This window comes from Drosophila navojoa, chromosome 2 (assembly GCF_054131105.1).
Source record: "Drosophila navojoa isolate 15081-1374.11 chromosome 2, UAZ_NAV_1.0, whole genome shotgun sequence".
Classification (NCBI taxonomy): Eukaryota; Metazoa; Arthropoda; class Insecta; order Diptera; family Drosophilidae; genus Drosophila; species Drosophila navojoa.
Genome location: NC_142890.1, coordinates 12602464 through 12623121, shown reverse-complemented (window position 1 = coordinate 12623121; position 20658 = coordinate 12602464). Strand labels below are relative to the sequence as shown.

General features: G+C 36.5%; 1 protein-coding gene across 1 annotated transcript in view; it reads left to right on the top strand.

Annotated features, from left to right (window-relative positions):
- The first annotated feature begins 265 nt into the window (after window positions 1–265).
- Pli (E3 ubiquitin-protein ligase pellino) overlaps window positions 266–20658 on the top strand; it is a 31702-nt gene continuing 11309 nt past the window's right edge. The window contains exons 1-2 of the mRNA XM_018107111.2: window positions 266–571; window positions 1403–1538. Coding sequence (XP_017962600.1) covers window positions 1528–1538 — 11 coding nt within the window. The 5' untranslated portion in view covers window positions 266–571; window positions 1403–1527. The remainder of the gene's footprint in view (window positions 572–1402; window positions 1539–20658) is intronic.

Here is a 20658-nt window from a genome sequence, read left to right as displayed (position 1 = left end):
TCGATAAATGAGGAGTTAATATAACTGAAGTTTTATGTGAGTATGTTATACAACAGTCAAAATCGATATCAGTTCGTGTAAATGTTAATATCAAATTAAATATGTCTATATATTTAATAAAAAAGTACTACAAAATGTATTCAATGCATAGTTTAATATTTTGATAATTTCTCATTGCATCTTTAAAATAGCTCATATAAATATCGATATTCTGAGTCTCGCAACAACATTGTGTGGCATATCGATATATTGCTATAAAACCAACATCTCTCGATTCTCTGTACAAAACGCAACAACAGCGCGTCGTGTTCACACGGGACCGCTTGATAACAAATTATAGATATTTTGAAACGGTTAAAGTTTTTGCAATTTCAATTCCGAGCTATTATTATTCATTTTAAATTTATTCGCGGCAAATCAAAAAGAGCTAACCGCGAATGCATATCACAAGCAAACTCGGGAAATGCAGAAAAAATTTAACTGCGACAAGTGAATTAAAGTGTAAAAATCTATGAAAATACGTTGTTTGTTTGCAAATAAAGCTTGCTAACTAAATTGTTTTTTTAAAAAGGTAAAACATAGTTAGTGTCCTTAAAATCAAATCACTTGCCACTTAGCTTGAAGGAGTGCGTACATTCATATGCATAAGTTTGTGTATTGTGTGTATGTGTATGAATGCATGATTGTAGGTGTTGTATATGGAATTATTCGCTGTTGTTGTTGCCTTTGCTGTTGGGCTGACTGAGCGCAAAGAAAACGAAAAAGTAAACGCGTAAAATAGAAAAAGTGCAGTCATCTCCGACAACAGCGCGTGTTTATTTTGTGTTTGATTTTAACCGAAGCAACCAAGTTGCAATAACAGTGAATCAATAAATGTTGCTCTTGCTATTGTTTGTGGCTTTTGCTGCAAAGCCCTTGAAGTGTTGCAGAAAATAAGTTACAGGCATACAGAGAGTGTGCCAAAAACAGAAGACGGAAAACAAAACGCAAACGAAGTTGTTTTTGTTGTGACTGTTGCTATTGCCTTTTGCAATTTTCAGCTAACCGAGACTAAATTATTAAGCCATAAACTAAAAAAGCGTAGAAACAAAAAATATAATAATTTGTATATATACATCTACATACATGTACATACATATGTACATATGTGTACTGCGCAGCGATAGAATAAAATTCTCCATTTTTTTGTTTTTGTTTACAATGCGCTTTATGGCATTCGTTTGTTTTTGTTTGCGCTTTGCTTTTGCGTTACTGTTACCGTTTCTAATGAGTCCAATTGGACTACCTTAGTGAGAATTAAAACGAAAAAAAATACAAATTAATTCGAATCCATTAATATTAATAGAGAGCTCCAAATATAAAATGCCAGTAATTCCAATAAATTTTATTGAAATCTAAAAAGGTTAATCCAGATACACCGCCAAAATTGATTTCCGTCGCATCAAAATCTTTACTTCAAAACTGGATTATAATAAATCCGTTGATATTGGAACGCAGCAGGAAAACAACTCTGGGGTAACCAACAAAATGGTCAAACGGTAGGTACACATACATACGCACAACAGTATATCTAGTATTTGTATGATTGTTTTATGATAAGTTTTTATATATTTACGATCTGAATAATGTATTCTTATCAACACTGGGTTCATTAACTCATTTGGTAATTGGTATTTGGCTAAGAAGTTAGAGTTCGACTGTGCGCAAATCCGTCGTAGAATTATTTTGAGATTATTTTTAGAATGCAATTGGATTCAATGACCGGAGTCTATTGAACTTGATAATGATGAATTATAACGCAATTTATTGTTGTTAATTGTTTTTATCAAAAAGGGGGAAGAGGCTGACGGGAGATGTGGGGTGGCTTTTAACTGCGTCGCTGCTTGCATTTGAATGTTGTTTTCGTTTTCTTTTTCCTTTTATGTGAGCATATTTAGTGCTCCAACAACAACCCCCATAGCTGAAAAAAGAGAAAAAAAAAACACCCCCTCGACTGCAGCCACCACCAGCATAGAATATCCAACATCCAACAGTGTTGACAAGCGGCGTCGCATAAATTCGTTGTGTGCGTTTGCCCAAAATCAAAATGTAAAAGCACAACAGCAACAACAGGAGCACGTAGCAGCAGCAATAACAACGATGAAAAGCCCAACGCGGCATTTTCCCAACGCATGCGCTCTGACATAATGGCAAGAGCAACAACAAGTACAACCACAGCCGCTTCTTTTCTGTTTTGTCGGCAGTTCGAGTTTCTACATGATTTTTTGTTTCATCTGTTGGGCATTCCAAAATAGCAGAACACACTGACAACGCTCTGTCTCCACCTCAGCGTGCATAAATAACTGCATACGCTGCGCTCTCATTCTCGCTCTAGCTTGTTCACGTTCACGTTCTATCTATATGAATTTTGTTTTTGTGTTTTGCCTTTGCTTTTGCTTTGTCTCCTACAGTCTCATGCTGTTATTTTCGATGGCGACGTTGGCGGTGCTTTTCCTGTGCCTCTGACAATATTTAACATTACTTTGTGGCGTTGTTGTTGCTATGGTCCTCGAGTCTTAGCAGGTTCTCTCAGTTGCATTTTTTACAGTTGCTTTTTCGGTTGTCGCGCCCCCACACATATGTATGTACATACACATACATAAACAGGCACACAAACGAAGAGCATCAACAACAGGGTTTTTCTTTTTCGTGTATTTGTCGTTTTGTTCTTTTTACCTGCTGAGGCTCACCTTTTGTTTTGACTAGATTCTGCCTTATGCCCCGCTGCTCATTTATCGATATTTACAATCAGTTTTATCGTTGAAGCTGTCTCGCTTCTACGTTGACTTCCTGTTGCATGTGTTTACCTGATGCCGACCTGTTCGCCTGGTTGTTGTTATTGCTGCTGTGCTTGTTCTCGCTTGCCGATCGCCGCTCTTTGCTTACAAATCTTTAGCCTTGCAGGCTTACATGCACACACATGTGTATGTACATGCATATGCATGTAACTATGTGTGTGTTTGTGTTGGTGTTTCTGCAGATCTCGCTGCCTGCCTGCGCTGTTTTGTATATTGTGTTTATTAAATTTTCTTTTCTTTATACATACATAAATATGTATGTATGTATATGTGTGTGGCATGCATGCAGTTGCCCATAAGGCAAGCAACGTTGCCCTGCTTGAAAATTTATTTGTCTGCACGCCATTATCCATTATGTATGTATGCATGTACATACATACATACAAACATGCATGCATTTCTGTATGTATGCATTCACGTTTGTTTGTATGTGTACCCACATACATACATATATTGTACGTCTGTCAGTGTTGGGGAGTGTCTGCGTAGTCAATGGATAGGCTTGCATGCCCCCTCTTCCTCTCTCTCTATCTCTCTCGCTATATGCCTCCCTCTGCTCGCGCTGTTTGTTCTTTTTCATTTCATTTTGGCGATTAAAATTAAATTTTAATTCCGTTGTTGTTGTCTGACTGCTGTTGCTGTTGGTCTGTCTGCTCCTCTCTTTTATTAAGCATTGCTTTGTTTCACGACTTCCTTGTTGCCTGGCAGTTAATCTATGTATATATGCACATGTATGCAAGTGTTTGTGTATTTCTGTCCCCCTCGCGCTAATGTTCACCTTAAGAGTTTAGCATGCTGTGTGCCTGTTGCGTTTGGTAACATTCTCGTCATTTGTTAAGTGCAAATTTATTTATGAAATAACCCTAACACGCACTTATTACGCTCACACACACACACAGGCACATACTAATTAACTGCCTTTATTCATGTTCATGATTCATGTCACTGTTTGAGCGCCGAAGTGTGGCTTTTGTCAAAGCGTGGGAGAGACTACAAAACACACACACACACAGACACACATGTGCATGTTTGTGTACACATACGTACATACATGTCCGTGTATTTAACAAGATTTTCACACTATTTTGTTTTGTGGTGTATTTATGTATATTAGTATTTCCCCAACACACATACATATTTTTATAATATAGTATGTGTGTATGTATATTGAGTTGAGCGAACTCGTGGAAAACATGACAAAAAGACATAGAACACTTCAATTCAACAATAGGCATTATTTCTTGAAAAGCTTTAAAAAATGTTTGACGGGTGAAATTTATTCAATTTTTGATGTTAAATATGTATATTTATATTTTATATAATTTATTTTTTATTTGACAATTTTATTATTACTTTTCCTTCACTTTTGTAAACAGGCTTAAATAATCACCTTGAACTGACTTTCTTTATCTTATAATAAATATGTTTCTATGCATAAATATATGAAAAATTATCTCTTTGTGAACACACACACACACACACACACACACATACACAAACAAACTGAGAGATTGTAAAGCCGCAGGAGACATTCAACTTATTTTAATCTTCGCGTCGCTTTTGTAAAGATCAAAGAAAACTCTAGATCGAAAACATTTGTACTCAGCTTACAATTTTTGCTAACTCAAGTGAAATGTGTACTCCTAATTATTTACTAAAAGTATGTGTGCATATACAGAGATTTATGTATATATTTGAACAGGATATCTTGTAGTCTGTCAGTGTTGTCGCCTTAGTTAAATAGTTGATTCTAGACTGCGAATTGATAGACAGGCAGCGCTGGCAAATTTAATGCGTGGCAGACAAAATGAGGTACAAAAAAAAAAACTGATAAGAGAACAACAGCAGCATCAGCAAATAAAATGAGAGACAGGGAGGGGGTACAAAGCACAAAAGTAAATTTCAGAAAAATGAAAAGCAACAGCTGAACATTATTCAAAGACACATGACCTGATTTAAACGCTGCATGCACGTGGAGCCCAATTACGACGACTAGTGTGCTCAATGCGTGTGTGTGTGTGTGTGTGTGTGTGTGTGTCTGACTCTGATAAGAAATGTAAGCTGGAAACGTAAACAGGAGGAGGAGGAGGCAGCAGTAAATTTCAGCAGCTGCAAATGCCAGCTGACGCATTTTGCGAAAAAAAAAGAATATCTGAAATAAATTAATCAACCTTCGCTCTTAGCTTGGCCAGCACTCAAAAAAACAGTTAAGTCTTGGTTGGCCAAGCGCCTGCTATACCTCACCCGCTTCGCTGTCAAAGTTCATTGTCAGGGCAGATGGAATATTGGATACTGACCGAGCTACGGTTCAAAGTTCATGTGGTGCATCTTTTATCAGCGCTCATCTCAGCCAGAGATTGTTGTTATTGTTGCTGTTGTTGCTGTTGGCCGCCAATTGGCTTTGCGTGCATTGCCATTTGAACCCAAAATTTGAGATAAGCCAAAAGATTTTTCACAGCAGCTGCGGGCGAGCTTTTTGACCCAAATAGGGCAGGAGCTGATTTTAGTGCCTTTAAGCTGCTTTGCCGAGTGAAAGTTTGTTGGTCAAATTGTTGTTGTTGTAGTTGTTGTTGTTACTGTTGCTGTTGTTAAGCCACTTACAACAATTTACGACAAATTTGCATCAGGTCGGTAATTTGTTCGTAAATGTATGTGAGCGTGTGTGTGTGTGTGTGTGAAAAATGAAAGTGAAAATAGAAATGAAAATGATTTTAATAGGCGATTGGATAGTTCAATTCAGAGTATTGCTGTAGCCAGATTAACCCAAATTAGAGAGCATGAAATGTGATTGTGTGAGTGTGTTTGTGTGCGCATGTGTAATGGGGGTGGATAAATGAAACCAGTATGAACAAGATACAACTAAAATAAATTAAATCACTAAGAAAGCTAAACTCACTTGTTAGTGTAGACTTTTATTAGTAAAGAATTTAATCAGCAAGGAATGCATATAAGCAATTATCGTAACAATAAAACGACTATTGCTCAACATAAATATATTTGGGTCTGGCACTCGACTCTTAGCCATAAACTGAATGCTATTCTAAATATTGGATAGATTTGGATTTATTGCAAACCAATCAATCAATCACTTTATTCGTTTTCAGGAAATCGATTAACATCGATACCAAAATATAGTTATTTGAGTGTATATCGAAAGAGAAAAATTGGGAAATTTCGAGGCGAGGTACACACTAACTATTTAACTTGTTTAATACCTTGGAAAGAAAACGCCGGAAATTTCGTCTATATTTTAGTCGAATACTCAACACTTAGACAGTATTTATTTTTTGCTCAAAATATCTCTATTTTAATCCATTTCTACCCATTTATTATGCAGGCGAAATACATAGTGTTATTTTTTTTCTCAACTGCACTAGTATTTAACTGTATATCTTACACAAGTAATATATGTCGAAGTCTGAGCACCTGCAGGATATGCGCGTCGCAAACTTGCAGCTGCAACAGAAAACAAAAAAAGCTTGCACACATCCTGTCTTGCAAAAACAAAAACAACACCAATAAGACGATGTCGTTGTCATTAATATGGGAAACTTTACCAGGATACAGACGTCGCGACTTGTCTGGCAGAACAGAGTGTGGTACGCACACCGAAGAGCAAGGGACAAGGGGCAAGGGGCAAGGGGTAGCGGTAAGGGGTGGCTGAGCTAGCAACTTTTGTGCCGCATTTGACCTTAATTCGCTGGTGGCACATTGTGCCTTAAATGCATACGCACTGCCGTTATATTCTTTAAGAACTCGCAGCTTTTGTGGCAAGTGCTTCCGGTTTCTCTCCACTTCTTCGGTCCGAGCGTCTCGCATCCTTGCGGCCACTTGCAGCAGAGCTGGCAGCGTGAAACGCCAAGCGCCTTTTGTGCTCTGCTAGTTTGCTTGGATACAAAGCGCCCGCAGGAAAGTGAAAGAGCGTGCCACAGACGAGCAGAGCAGGATGCGGACGGCTGCTTGGAGGTTGCAGGATGTGCAATGTGTGGCATTGCCCGCAAAGTTACACTGTATGCATGTGTGTCTCTCTGTGTGTGTATGTGTGTATGTGGGTGGGTGTCTATATATGCTTGGGTCATTGCCCTCACTTCACTGTTCGCTGTTTGTCTTTGTCTCAAATATATTCTCTATAAATTTTCTAAACTTATTTCTTTCCTTCTTCTTCATTGTTGCAGGTAAGCTCCACCTGAAAACTTCTAAATGCTATTGGAAACTTTGAAATGGTCTTCATTACGATGCAACGCCTTGCTGAAACCCACAGAAAACTTGGTTTGCCTCTCAATACTCGTTTATATAGTTTAAAGAGAGTATATTGATTATAATCCCATGTCTGCCTCACCTGCCTTGCCTTTGTTGGCATGAACGGAACTGGCAAAGCTAAAAACCATTGTAGCCGAGGCATATTAAAATAATTCATTTTTTATCGAGAAGGCGCATTAGGCAGTCGATAACACCCGCCTGCAGATGGCTGTTGTGTTTTCCTTTGCGGTTTTGAAAACTCATTTGAAATAATTACGTTGCAGCGCTCAATTTATTTCTGTTTCTTTTTTGCAAGTTTAAAATTTTGTTGTTTAAACAATTACTTTCCCACACAAACAGACGCACACGCAAAGCCAAGCAACAAAAACAAAGAAAAAACTCATAAGAAGCAGTCAACATTTTCAGAAATGACAAAGCGCCAAAATGGGGAAATTCCTAGCCCACAAATATAGAGGCAAAAGTACATATATATATACAATGAATGTACATAGAAATATATATTGTTTTTTCTATGTCAGTTATAAATATGTATGCTCAAACAATGTCGAGTACATTTGGCTTGTTGGCGGCGCTGTGGGCTGTACTTTGGACCGGCAATAGGTGTGAGAGTTGCTGCAACTGTGTGTGGGGTATTTGAGCAAGAGCTCTTGGAGCAACTCAACTAACTCAAATTGGCCTTGTGTACGTTGGCTGGGTCTCCTTGTACTGTTAGCTGACCGAATTCGAAATATTGAATCATGGGAAACTCGAAGATAATGCTAACTAGCGTGTATGACTATCTCAGAGGTAATTAACAGTGTTTCGTCAACAGGAAATAGGCTAACAGCAAGTTTATTTGATTTAACAGTCAGTCAACAGTCTGTTAACAGTAAACATTCACGCTGTGCTCATGCTTGATCACTTATGATTCAAATTATTATTAATTATAGATTCATTATTGTATATCCGTGTTATGCAGTCATTTTATAGTATTTCCATTTGCTTATAATAAAATGTTCAGATTTTACATATGACTTTTTTTCTTTATATTATACGAATATGATTTATTCTATTTCCTAGTTTGTCAACTTCTAAATCATGTTTTTATTCTAAGAGTCCAAATTATTTATACAGTGTTATATTTTTACTCTATTTAATTAAAACCTTGTACCAACTTAATCTTAATCCATTTTCAAATGAGATTTATTTCCTATTCAAGTTCACAAAAAGCCAAAAAGAAGTATACAGGCTTTGTGCTTAAAATATATAAATATATTTAGCAAGTGTTACGCAATTGCAATGCAAAGCAATTTGCAAAAGTGCTTCTTTATCAAGCTTTTTTCAGTTACAGTTTGCATAACTAAAACAAAAAGAATTTATTTAAAAAGTTTGCCTGAATAATGGGACTTTTATAGTCTTTAGTATTTGAATCTTAGTCAAGCGGATGTTATCTGCCACATATGTATATAAGCAGAGATTCCTGTTTTGCTGCTGTTGATAATTAAAAATACAGAGGAAGCAGCTTGCCTGAGAGAGGGAGATAGAGAAAGAGAGAGAGAGCGAGAGAGACGAGGATTTCCCTCTGACTCGTTGCAGATTATTCGCTAACTTTGTTCTGGTTATTATCGTCAACTTGGTTGGCTGTGTTAACCTCATTTGTTGACCCAATTAATCTGTTTACTTGCATAATTTCCACGTTAGTTGGCGTGTAATTGCAATTGTGTGTGTGCGTGTGTGTGTCTGTGTGTAATATGGGCGTTACATTTCCCGCTGTTTTTTAAGAGCAAACAAAGTTGATGAACTGCAGCAAAGGCGCGCCTTTGGTTTTTGGCTGCGCTGCGGTCTCTAGATGCGGGGACTTTGATATGTAGCTGCAAACAGGCGCATATATATACACCATGAACGCACAGACACATACACGCACACACACACGCACACATTGTATGATAACTATCATTGTTGCGTTTATTGGGTGTTATTGTTGTGGTTGGCTGTTGACCCACATTTTTGCCAATATATTGCACAGTTTATGCTGCTTAACAAGCCGTCCCCGGCCCAGCGCATTCGAACTGAAAGGTACTCATTTCATTTATTTATTTATTTATGCTTTTGCTATTGCGATGCCTCAACACAGAAGTGGAGCAACCACAAAGGATTGCATTTATTATTTATTTCACTTATTCGTCTGTATCCCAACTAAAGTGGAGGAATATATAATGTAGCTTCATGTTAGCTAGCCTCATTGTTGTAGTTGATTGATACAAATAGTTGGAAGAACTCATTGCAAATGTGAGCTTAGCAAATGATTTTTTTAAGAGTCAGAAGGAACGAATTGTATATGTAGAATGGCCTACATTTTCACGACCTCTATCATATTCTTGCCATCATTTGTTGACTGCTGCTTAGATAAAAGTGAGCAGCAATGCAAACTACCTTGAAAATCATAAATGATTTATTTAAAATTTGCCCAAGCCAACAAAGTTTTTCTATTCGTGTTATTTACCATGAAAACAGTTTATAAGAAGAAGAAAGAAATGCTATACATCTGAAAATAGAATCAAATGTATCATTTCGTATGTGGAGATACATTTAATATCTTTTAGATATATTTTATATTTTACGGATACATTTCATATCTTGAAGATGCATTTCATATCTTATAGATACATTTCACATCTTTTAGATACATTTCACAGATATAGATAGATTTTATATCTTATAGATACATTTTATATCCTATAGATGCATTTTATATCTTATAGACATTTTACGTCTTATAGATACATTTTATATTTTTTAGATACATTTTACATCTTATAGATATATTTTATATCTTATAGATACATTTTATACCTATAAAGATACTTTTCATATCTTATAGATACATCTTGTATTTTTTAGATACATTTCACATCTTATAGATAGATTTTATATCTTATAGACACATTTTATATCCTATATACACATTTAATATCTTATAGATACATTTTATATTTTTTAGATACATTTTACATCTTATAGATATATTTTATATCTTATAGATACATTTTATATCTTATAGATACTTTTCATATCTTATAGATACATTTTGTATTTTTTAGATACATTTCACATCTTATAGATAGATTTTATATCTTATAGACACATTTTATATCCTATAGATACATTTTATATCTGCTAGATATATTCGGTGCCAAGTACAAACAAAAGTGAAGGGCGAAAAGGAAATTAAGTTGTCAGATTGCTAAGATTGCTCGCTTGACCTCGTTTGCAAGAGTTCTCTATAGAGCATTGCATATGTGCATTGAGTTATATTGATTACCTGTTTGTGTTGACCTTTACGAAAATGACGCCTGGATGCTGGAGGTGCGGCAGATAGTCTCGTCATCGTTGAGAGTTATTTTTTTCCACTCTTAATTTGATGCGAATTGCACAATGCAAAGAGCACATCATCTAATTGCCTCAATTAACTAACAAATTGTTGAGGCAGATCAGTAATTAAAACATGAAAATGCTTTTATGTTAAGTAATGCAACAGAAACAAAAACACAAACAATGAAACCTGATTATTTATTCCAATAACCAACCAAAACAATAAGGAGCAAACGATGCGCAAACGTCAGGGCAAAACATATAAAAATTGAAATTAAATGAAGACATTGCAATGGGCGGAAATATTCACATAATTATGTAAATTTTATAAAATAAAGATAAACGATATCAGTTCAACCATTTAATTTGAAATGAAATGCAAATTTCATATTCAAAACAAGAATATATTTTTTATCTATAAAATTCTTTTACTAAAATATTATAGTATAATAAATAGTGAAATTCGAACAAAAATTGCTGTCACTGTAAAATTTGGCTGATGAAGAGTTAATTTATTATTGCAACTGACGTTTTTATTGATAGTTTTCAGCTGCGTTTCAACGATTAAATCATTCGAATTGCAAGAAAAGAAATGAAAATCAAATTAAAGGCCAGCAACGCATGCGTCATAGGTGGAAAGAAACTGGTTTTCTTTTGCTGCTGCTCGATGAGGCAATGTTGGCTGTTGAGCATTCAGGTGTGCCCAGCTCCACATTCACTCTAACAACTACACAGAGGGAGGCAGAGCCAGAGAGAGAGGGGGAGAGTGTGAGCAGGAGAGCTACAAATAGTTGCTGTGGCTGCATGAAAGTGATGCCGCCGTAATCGTCGCTTGGCCTTTGTCTTTGGCTTTGTCGTTGGCTTTTTGCACTGATTATGGCAATTGGCGCTGCAAACAATGCGAAAATGAAAAGCTCGACGCAATAGCAAAAGTAATGTAAAGAAATGCAACTTGTTTTGCTCTGTTTGTTTGCTATTGTTGTTGCTATTTGTTGTAGCTGCTGTTGCTATCGCCTTGAGACTGTCTGCTCTGCTCTGCTCTGCTGCTGTCGCTGCTGCAGCCACTGCTGCTGCTGTTGCTGTTGCTGCTGTGAGTTCAGCGTCTGATTATTGACAACGTCGCCAAAGTGTTGTTGACACGGCCGCCACGCTCTGCGCCTGTCTTCCAATTGTATCCATAAATCCAAGCAAGCAAAGGTGCAGTCACTGCCGCTGCCGCCGCTGCTGCCGCTGCCTCAGTCGCCGTCGCTGCCCGCTGTGTGCACTGCACTTGTCAACTCAGTTTGCGGCTTCAAAGCCGATTGGCTACTTGTCATGGAAGCTGTGTGTGTGGCAGCTAGTCACCTAGCTGACCATATGTGTGGTGCTTCCAGCATTTGCAATACAAATCCCATACATGAGAAAATGTAATTGCTTTTTGTTTAGTTTTGCTTTATCTTTGCCGTTTTTCAATGCCCATGACAATTAGATATGAATTATCTGCACGCTTTGACGATTTGAGAATTCATTGAACAGTGGAGATACGAACGGGTAGTTATATGCTTGATTATTGGGCGTCGACGGACGGAATGCGACTCTGAAATGTCTGTTTGACAAGTGTGTCATAGATTTAATTAGATTTGTTCCATTTGTTAGCTGGAAAGTCGAGGCGTAATCTCCCAAAATAAACCACTCATAAAACTTGACACTCCTCGACTTATGTATAGGACATAGTCGTTTATTTGTTTCGAATCCACGCAGATAACGTTTGTGATATGAGAATTTATGGTCTGTAGCTCGAGAAAACTATATGCCTAACCAATATTGCACTTTTTTTTCAAATGGAAAGTCGCCGGACACAATACTTATGCATATTCATTGAAAAATGATTCATATGTTGCCTGATTCGCATATTGAATATCTGAATAACAAATCAAAATTGAAAATGGTTAATTATGAATTACATTAATATGCTAATTAGTTCGGTACTTTGAAATTGTTATTAATAATCATTCAAGCATTTCTTCTTAGTCAACTTTTCAGCTCTTCTATATACGGGCTATCCAAAAGAATTATATGCTTCAAATAGAATTTCATTTATATGAAGAAATTGGCGAAATATCCTGAGTATTCATTAAGGAAACTAAAAGATAAATGATATATTTATTGATAAGTGGAGAATGGGATAAGTTATTGAAGTGCGGTCTTTAGGCTTTCACTGTGTTCAGTATATCGATAAATAAAATAATTAGATTAGTTATCGAATAGACTGCATTTATGATTCTGTTTAGGCTAAATAAATTTATATTAAATTTTGGATGGAAGAGAAGTTCAGAGTCGAGCAAAGAACGAAATTGGGCTAACTAATCAAGGTATACAAAATACTTGATGGTGTCGACACGCCTTCATCTGTGTGACACACATTTGCACTAAGGCAAATATATCGTCATCTATATTTATATACATACATATGTATGTGTTGATTAGCCACAGTATACAATTATTTATGGCTTGTGTGCTGCGAGAAGAAAAATGCTTTGTTATGCTAAAAAAGTTTGCGATTGTTATCGATCTTGGTAATTTTTATTGATGGGCATCGCGTAGCATAGCGGAAACATGAGCTAAAACTAAATACTGCTCAGCCAAATTCCAATTCAAATGCTCACGATAAGAAAAGCCTCTTCCGTTATATTGGTGAATAAAGTTTCTAACAGCCTAGCTGCTTGGGGAATATTACTTTTAGTTTCTGACGTACTTGGGAGGCAACGAAACGTTTCTGTAGCTTTGCGTCAATATCCGTTCCAAATTCGACGCCGGCCAACAAAAGAAAACAAAATTGAAAGTGCGCCATGGTAAAATTTCAATAATGCTTTCCTAACAGTACAGTTAGGGTGCGCCCAGGTCCACCCAAAGAAAAAAAGAAAAGAAATACTAAAAGAAAAGGCAAGAACAATGTTTGTGTACACTCTTGATAACCTTTGGCACTCGTTCGACGTAATCGCATCAACATTTCTTGGCATTTCGTAAGTCAGCTGTCAGCCTTGGTAAACTAGAACGGAACTGGAGCTTTAAGAATGTAAAACGGTTCTTGCATTAGCAAAATTGAAACTGCATCAGTCGTAAGTGCGACAAGAATAGCACACACAAACACACATCATTCAAATGTATCAAATGAGACAACTCGGGCTGGGCAGCCGCCGAGTGCGAGAGCGAGAGCGAGAGAGACAGCAATAGCAATGCGATTTAAATATTTAAAATGTGGCAGCGCGTGGGTAGTCAGCGGCGGTTGGCGTCGCCAGGGGGCGCCACTTCAAAGCACCATCTGACAACAATTAAATTTATGAGTCTGCCTAAGCGAGCGCCACCTTTTGACATTTGCTCTCCAGCTCAAAATGGGGGCGGCCGTTGGGCAACTGTCAACTATTCTATTTCTTGATATTACTGGGTCACTTGAAGTTCTTGGAGTTGTGCTCATTGAGAAATGTTTTAGTAAATTGCAAGACTGCCTGCCACCTGCAAGGCGAGACTCGAGTCAACCTCTTTCTGTCCAGATGCAGGACGACATAAATGCCAGAACATGGAGCACGTAATGCTAATGCTGTGCTGCAGAAAGGGCAGAGACAAATCGGCGGCCGGGTTAGCCTGGATTGCTTGGCTGCTTGGAGGCAGACTTGCAGCCCGCGAAACTCAGTGACATAATCGGCACAGTTGCCAGGGCAACAACTGTTTTGCAACTCTGTGAACTGTTGTTTCGCTGTACGTTGACCGAAAAGCCGAACAGCCTCGTTGAATTGTTGCTAAATCAACCACAACTGTTTTTCCACAGAATGAGAAGCAATTTTGGCATTAAGTAAAACAAATGTTAAAATGTTCTTGTGTAGAACTATTTTTAAGAAATAACGTCTATTTCAGGAGCATCATTTATTCTAATCTTTGATTAAATTAGTTTTCTTTTGAGTCATTAAAGTGGTTAGCAGGAAAAAGGGGAAATTGTATTGTTATTTGTAAAATGAACGAGGCTTTTTATCTCAGGCTCTTCTCTTAATGTATTCTTCGAAATGAAAATTCTATAAAAATTTAGTTATTTTTATTATACGGTTTAATGACAACTAGAAGCTATTTCTTTGTATATTTGAACAAGTTTGTGTCTTAATCTTAGTCTCAAATCAATCGTCCAATAATCAATATTAGAATTTGGATTAGTTATATATGCATATTCAGTTTAGGTTTAGAAACTTTACTTGTTTAAATAATTAACTTGTGCATGTGAAAAAGCGACATTAATAAACAGCACAAATGCATGAAGTAAATTTAGGGTGTATGTAATCGATATATCGATAAATCGAAGTCAATTCAAATCCTGCCCAATATTAATAATTCAGATTTGTGTGATTTACTATTTTGATGCAGTACATCTCGAGTTCGCAATCACAACTTTGAGGCTTATTACGAGATCTGGGGTCGCTTCGTGACTGACCCACGATTCCTTCCTTCGCCTGGTGACCTTTGGCATTTGTGAACTTTGACATTTGTACGCTTTGTGCTGCTTGGATCTGGCTCAGTTTGACTTGATTGATATGTTGTCTGCTTCAAGCGAATGTCATCAAAGTGAACCAAGTGTCAGTGAACCAACACATACATTTGTATATATATATATAAGTATATATTTATATATGTATACTTGTACATAAATGTCTAGCTATGCGGGTGTCCAAGGGTTGGAGTTGCGACTTCACTGAATAGCAGCGGGCATGTACATATTTTATGGCTTTATATCAATTCGGCATTAATTGGCGCACGAATTTGTAAATATTGTTGTTGTTGTTGTTATTGTTGTTGGGTTTGTATAAAAAATGTATTTCATATTTTTTGTTGCCTTCCTGCATATTTATGGCTTTCGCTGGCCCGCGAGCATAATCAGCAACAGCAACTGAAGTGGAAGCTTTAGAGCGAGCTGACTTGGATTTGGCTGCAGCAATGGCGCATATAGATGTGAATGTAGCTAGAGCTGGAGCTGGTTAGCTGGAGTTGGAGAGCCATGCTTGAGTGACGAACGTCGCCGCGGCTGGCTGCTTGAGTTGCCTTGTTTTACCCAGAGTTTGGGTTAGATTGCTGCTGGGCTATGCAGATTGCCGGCTGCAATTTTTAATGCATAATCAGCAGCAAAGGCAACAGCAAAAGCAACAAAACCTCTGCTACGTGACGAATTACGTGCAAAATAGCTATAGCAAACAAAAAGCCAATGCGGCATCCATATAGAAAGCAGCTAGCATTCTGCTGCAGTCAAGTGTGCTCAAAAGAAACGTCATTAGAAGGGTCCAGAACACATTTTTCTTTATATATCGTATACGCTTTTCGCTCAGTGCTTTCATTGTATAGAAAATGTATAAAAAATAATTTAAATTTATTTAATAAACTTTTTTTATTAGAGCTTGCTGTTGACTTTATGGAGACATTAATCTTTGGTATGATAATCATTATTACATATATTATCTATTATAAATGTTGTAATAATGTCAATTTCAGTTGACTGTCGCTTTTATTTATTTATTGATTTTTCAATATTCGTTATTACAGACCTAAGAGTCAACTACCTTTCTAATGCGTAAATTCTGAAAGCTGTATTTCTAGCCGCTGCCTTTTTAGCAACTGAAAGTCACGTAGGCCACTCGCTTGTTGTTGTGCCAAATGTTATTGTACCCGCTATATCTGCGGATATCGCATTCTCTCTCTCTCTCTCTCTCTCTCTTTTAGCCTGTCTCTCTCCCAGTCACTGTCTGGTATATATGTATATATATTTGTGGGCACGCATGCGCTGCGCTTAATTTTTAATCAAATCGCAATTTTGGTCAGAAGATCAACAATCTCTGCTGCAATGCCAGCCTGGGTTCGCTTAGGTTCGGTTTTGTAGAGTGTTCCTGACCAAGGAGCTGGCTGCCTGACTGCCTGGCTGGCTGGCTTTCAGGTGAAATTGTGTGCAGCGTAACATATTATTAAATTGCCTTGATTATGGCCATGGACAGAGCAGCGGCAGGGGCAGCAGCAACACCAGCCACCGTCAGCCTAGGCGGCGGTGGGCGTGTGCCATGGGCACGAAATTAAAAAAAAAAGCAAGAAAAAAAACAAGAAACCAATTTTTAGTCGGCTCGAGCATTTCCTGTCGTGCCATGCTGCTGCAGCTCTTGTGGTTGTTGTTGTTGCTGCTGTTCTTGCTCTTCTTCTTGCCCTGGCTGCTCCATTCTAAGCAATTAAAGTGTGTAAACACGGCTGGGTAAGCCGAATGGACTGTCGGAGTGGCAGACGTTTGGCCATAAATCTTCCAGTTCAGCCAAAAATAGAGCCTCGACTTGCTCAGCTTTTGAGGCATCTCGCCCGAAAGTGCAGCGCGGTGATAAAGACCTAAAATAGTCGGCAACGACTGCAACGCAACAATCAATAAAAGAAAATAAAATGTCTTGAGCGCATTTGTGATTGATCTACACGTCCATGAGGAGAGTCACAGAACACACACACGCACACACCTAAGCAGAGACTCGCATTGCCCCAAAGTGGCCCTATGGGTGCCAAAGTGGGTCAATACATGGCTCTTTACGCCTCGTCGAGCCACATATCGATAATGGCTGCTCTGATAAAGTTCCGATGCCCGTTCTACTTTCGACTGTCAGCCCAATATATGTATATATATACCAGACAGAGTCCATAAATATGTTTCGCTTTCCACTATTTTCCATTCCATAGAACTCTTTGCATAAGATTCGGCGATTTTTATCTAGATTTTTGACATTTTCCAAGTCTCAGGTTGCCTAACTCGGCTCTGCTAGCTGCTTCTTCTTCTTCTTGCCAGTTTGCCATAATGGTATACGAGCACGCATCTAAAACGACGATTTCATAAATTTTAGTTTTGTTTTGCTTTGCGTTTTTCGTGTGCAACTTTTGCAACATTTATAATTGATGTTCGCTCATTTTCTTTCTGTTAAAGTTAATGTGCCACAATTATGTCACCTGCCTTGTTTATTTTTTGGTTTTCAAACTCTACAAGCTTCAATTTCCGCTTGGAGCCAAACGAAAACGACTTAATTAAGTGAATTTAACTAGGGAGCAAAGCAAACGAAATGCGACCAACACCCACGCAATAAATTACCAAATGGCTCATGAAGTCAATTTGGTTTGTTTGCATTTTCTTCTCATTATACGACGATACCCATTAGAATCTCATAAACAGAGTATATTGGTTTTTGCTCAAAGTGTAATTAATTAGTATGAGCTAAGATCATTCAAGACGTATTCGATCATACATCAGAATATTTCTCTCTCTCTCTCTCTCTCTCTCTCTCTCTTTCATCTTCAATTTGCATATCATTGTGTATATATGAATGGAGGCTCGCACATCTTCTAGTCCGAAACCGCGAATAGAGCAGTTGCTTATTTATTGCTTCAAATTATACTCTGTGAGGTTTCTGTGTGGCCATTTTCAAGCTAATGAGTTTAACAACCTGACGCCATTCATTTTTCAAAGAGTAAAAATGCTAAATTTATACCATTCACAAGCCCAACAGAACCGCAATATCTGTGTGAATGAAGCTCTTCTAAATAAAAGGTTGAACCAACTTAAGCCGATTCCATAAATTTTATTTACAATATTACTTGTTGCATATATGAATATTTCAATTTAATTTTCATATTTCAATAGACTTTTTGAAATTCGTTGTCCTGTGAGTTCCTATTCATACCGATAGGTCAGCCCTGGTTTTTTATAAGCCATATGAGTGCCACGCGTTCACTAGTTCTTAATCCGAAAAAGAAAACACTGAATGATGGATGTACGAACTTAAGCGTTGTATATAAGAAGTCCATAGTCCATAAACCTTTAGTCTATGCAATACGATTTGGTAGTTCAGAGTCCGAGTTCATGTTGCCAACTACCTACATTATCACATCACATTATTTACGATAGATATCGTAAAATAATCTATTTCCTTTTTACTTAAACTAAATTAAACATATCGTGACCTAATGAATTGCTTTACGTTTTAATCAATGGAAAATGCCGAAAGAAATATAATATAGACTACAACGAATAGTATACAGATTATATATGTATTTCCATGTGTACATATAAATTTATATACATATGTATATTTGTGTGTGTGTATTTCGTACACATGTGTGCAGTTGTCTTATCTGAGCCGTTGTTAATTAAAATGCCATCGATTTTCGTAGCATTATATGATGGCATATGTCCATTATTAGATGACAGCATATGTTAATTAATGGAATAAGCAGTTTCTAGCGCACATATAAATGCCACAGCAACTGCAATGATCTGTCGCATTTAATACCCTAGCAAATGGCATACGTTGCTTGGCTTGTAAGTCTAGAACAAATTAGAAAAATAATATATTAAATATATACAAAAATTGTATATAAATATTATTGATTTACGAGAAACAGTTATCTAATCCTTCATAAATTTGCTATATCTATTGCTGCGAAATTGGATCTCTTTCTACTGCAGTCTGTGTTTATTTTTTAGCCATATGGAATGGATCATCTAACGTGTTTCCATTTCCATAGTACTAATTAATAATACACTTTGATAATGTCATAAGATCGTGCTTATAAAATTTTGTAATGCAGTATATTTCATTTCCTGAGCTATAAAAAATTTGATTAAATGACTGAAATATGTATAAATAGATATGTTTTTTATATATAATCTTTGCCTTGTCAAACGAAAATTTTGTGTTTTATTATCATGATCTTGATTTCTTATTATCAGTGCTGCTTTCCGCCTCATTGAACCCTTACCTCCTTATTAAAATGCGGTTATATCTAGTTCCAAAGTGACTTTGAAGAGATAACAGACCCTAATTCACATACATATGTTCACATTCACCATTCCTCATTGCGTAAAGGCTTAGCCGTTCAATAAGTTCGCAATCACGCACAGCGCATCGGTTGCCATTGTTCTATGAACAGTTCAACCCAACCTTGCACAGTCCAGCCCCGCCCAGCCCAGCCCAGCCCAGCTCAGCTCTAGTCGCATTTGTTTATTAAAATTGCGACGTCGTTGGTCATAAAAGATGATATTAGCATATTCATGTTTTCATAGACAATAAGAAAAGCGCAGTTGCGGTTCGATTGGCGTTGAGCACTTGGGGCTCGAGCAATTTCAGCTAGTAGTTGCCCATTAGCTCGTTTCAATATGGCTTTAACTCTTCCGCATTACGACAGCGAGAAATTGTGACAGTCATTGGCCCAAAAATATTTATACACCAAAACAATGGCGAAACGTTGACAAAGCCTGGGCGCCTGCCAATGCTCCACAATGAAAAGCGAAACTATTACCACAGCAAATGTTTTGGGTAGGCAAAGCTGCTCTCCATGCGACTAGCCTCGATTCAATTTGCGTTTTCTCTGCCTGTTTATTTTTAGTCCAAAACGGGCAACAAAAACTGCGAAAATTGTCAGCCAGCTAAAGAAAATGCATAAACAGTGACCAAAATCTAGCTAAGCCCAACGTATATAAAAAGAATACCACAAAAATAATCAAGTGTGCGCTTAACGGATACTAAATGCTCTTAAAAAAAAAAATAATAATAATAATATTACAAATTAATGATAATAATTTAATTTTTGTATATAAAAAATTAAGTAAATAAATAATTATTAAAAAATAATAATAATGATAAATTTATAATTAATTTATTATATTAAAAATAATAATTAAATAAATATTTAATAATAAATAAAAAGAATACTTGTAATAAAAAAATAATAAATAAATAATAATAATAAATAAATAATAATAATAAATAAATAATAATAAATAAATAAATAATAATAACAAAAATATTAAGCGGATATATTAATACTAATCAATAAATTAATAATAATATAAATAAAAAAAATTTAATTTAAAAAAATGATCTATAAAATTTAAAATAAATTTTAGCAAATTATTTTATTTGCAATTAAGAAAACATTTTTTACAATAAAAAAAAAGTTTTTTTTTTTTTTACAAATCTAGTTAGTTCAAAGATTTATTTATTTAATAATTAATAAATTAAATTATATATTTTTTATTGCCCCTCTCAGTTCGTATTTCTTTATCTTTTCTCTTCTCAGTTTCGGTATCTTTATAGACTTGGGCATTTTTGTTCTGCTTTGCCTATGAAATATGCCCTTCCTCTGTTAGGGTATCATAGCTAACGTAGCAACAGCCGAGTCG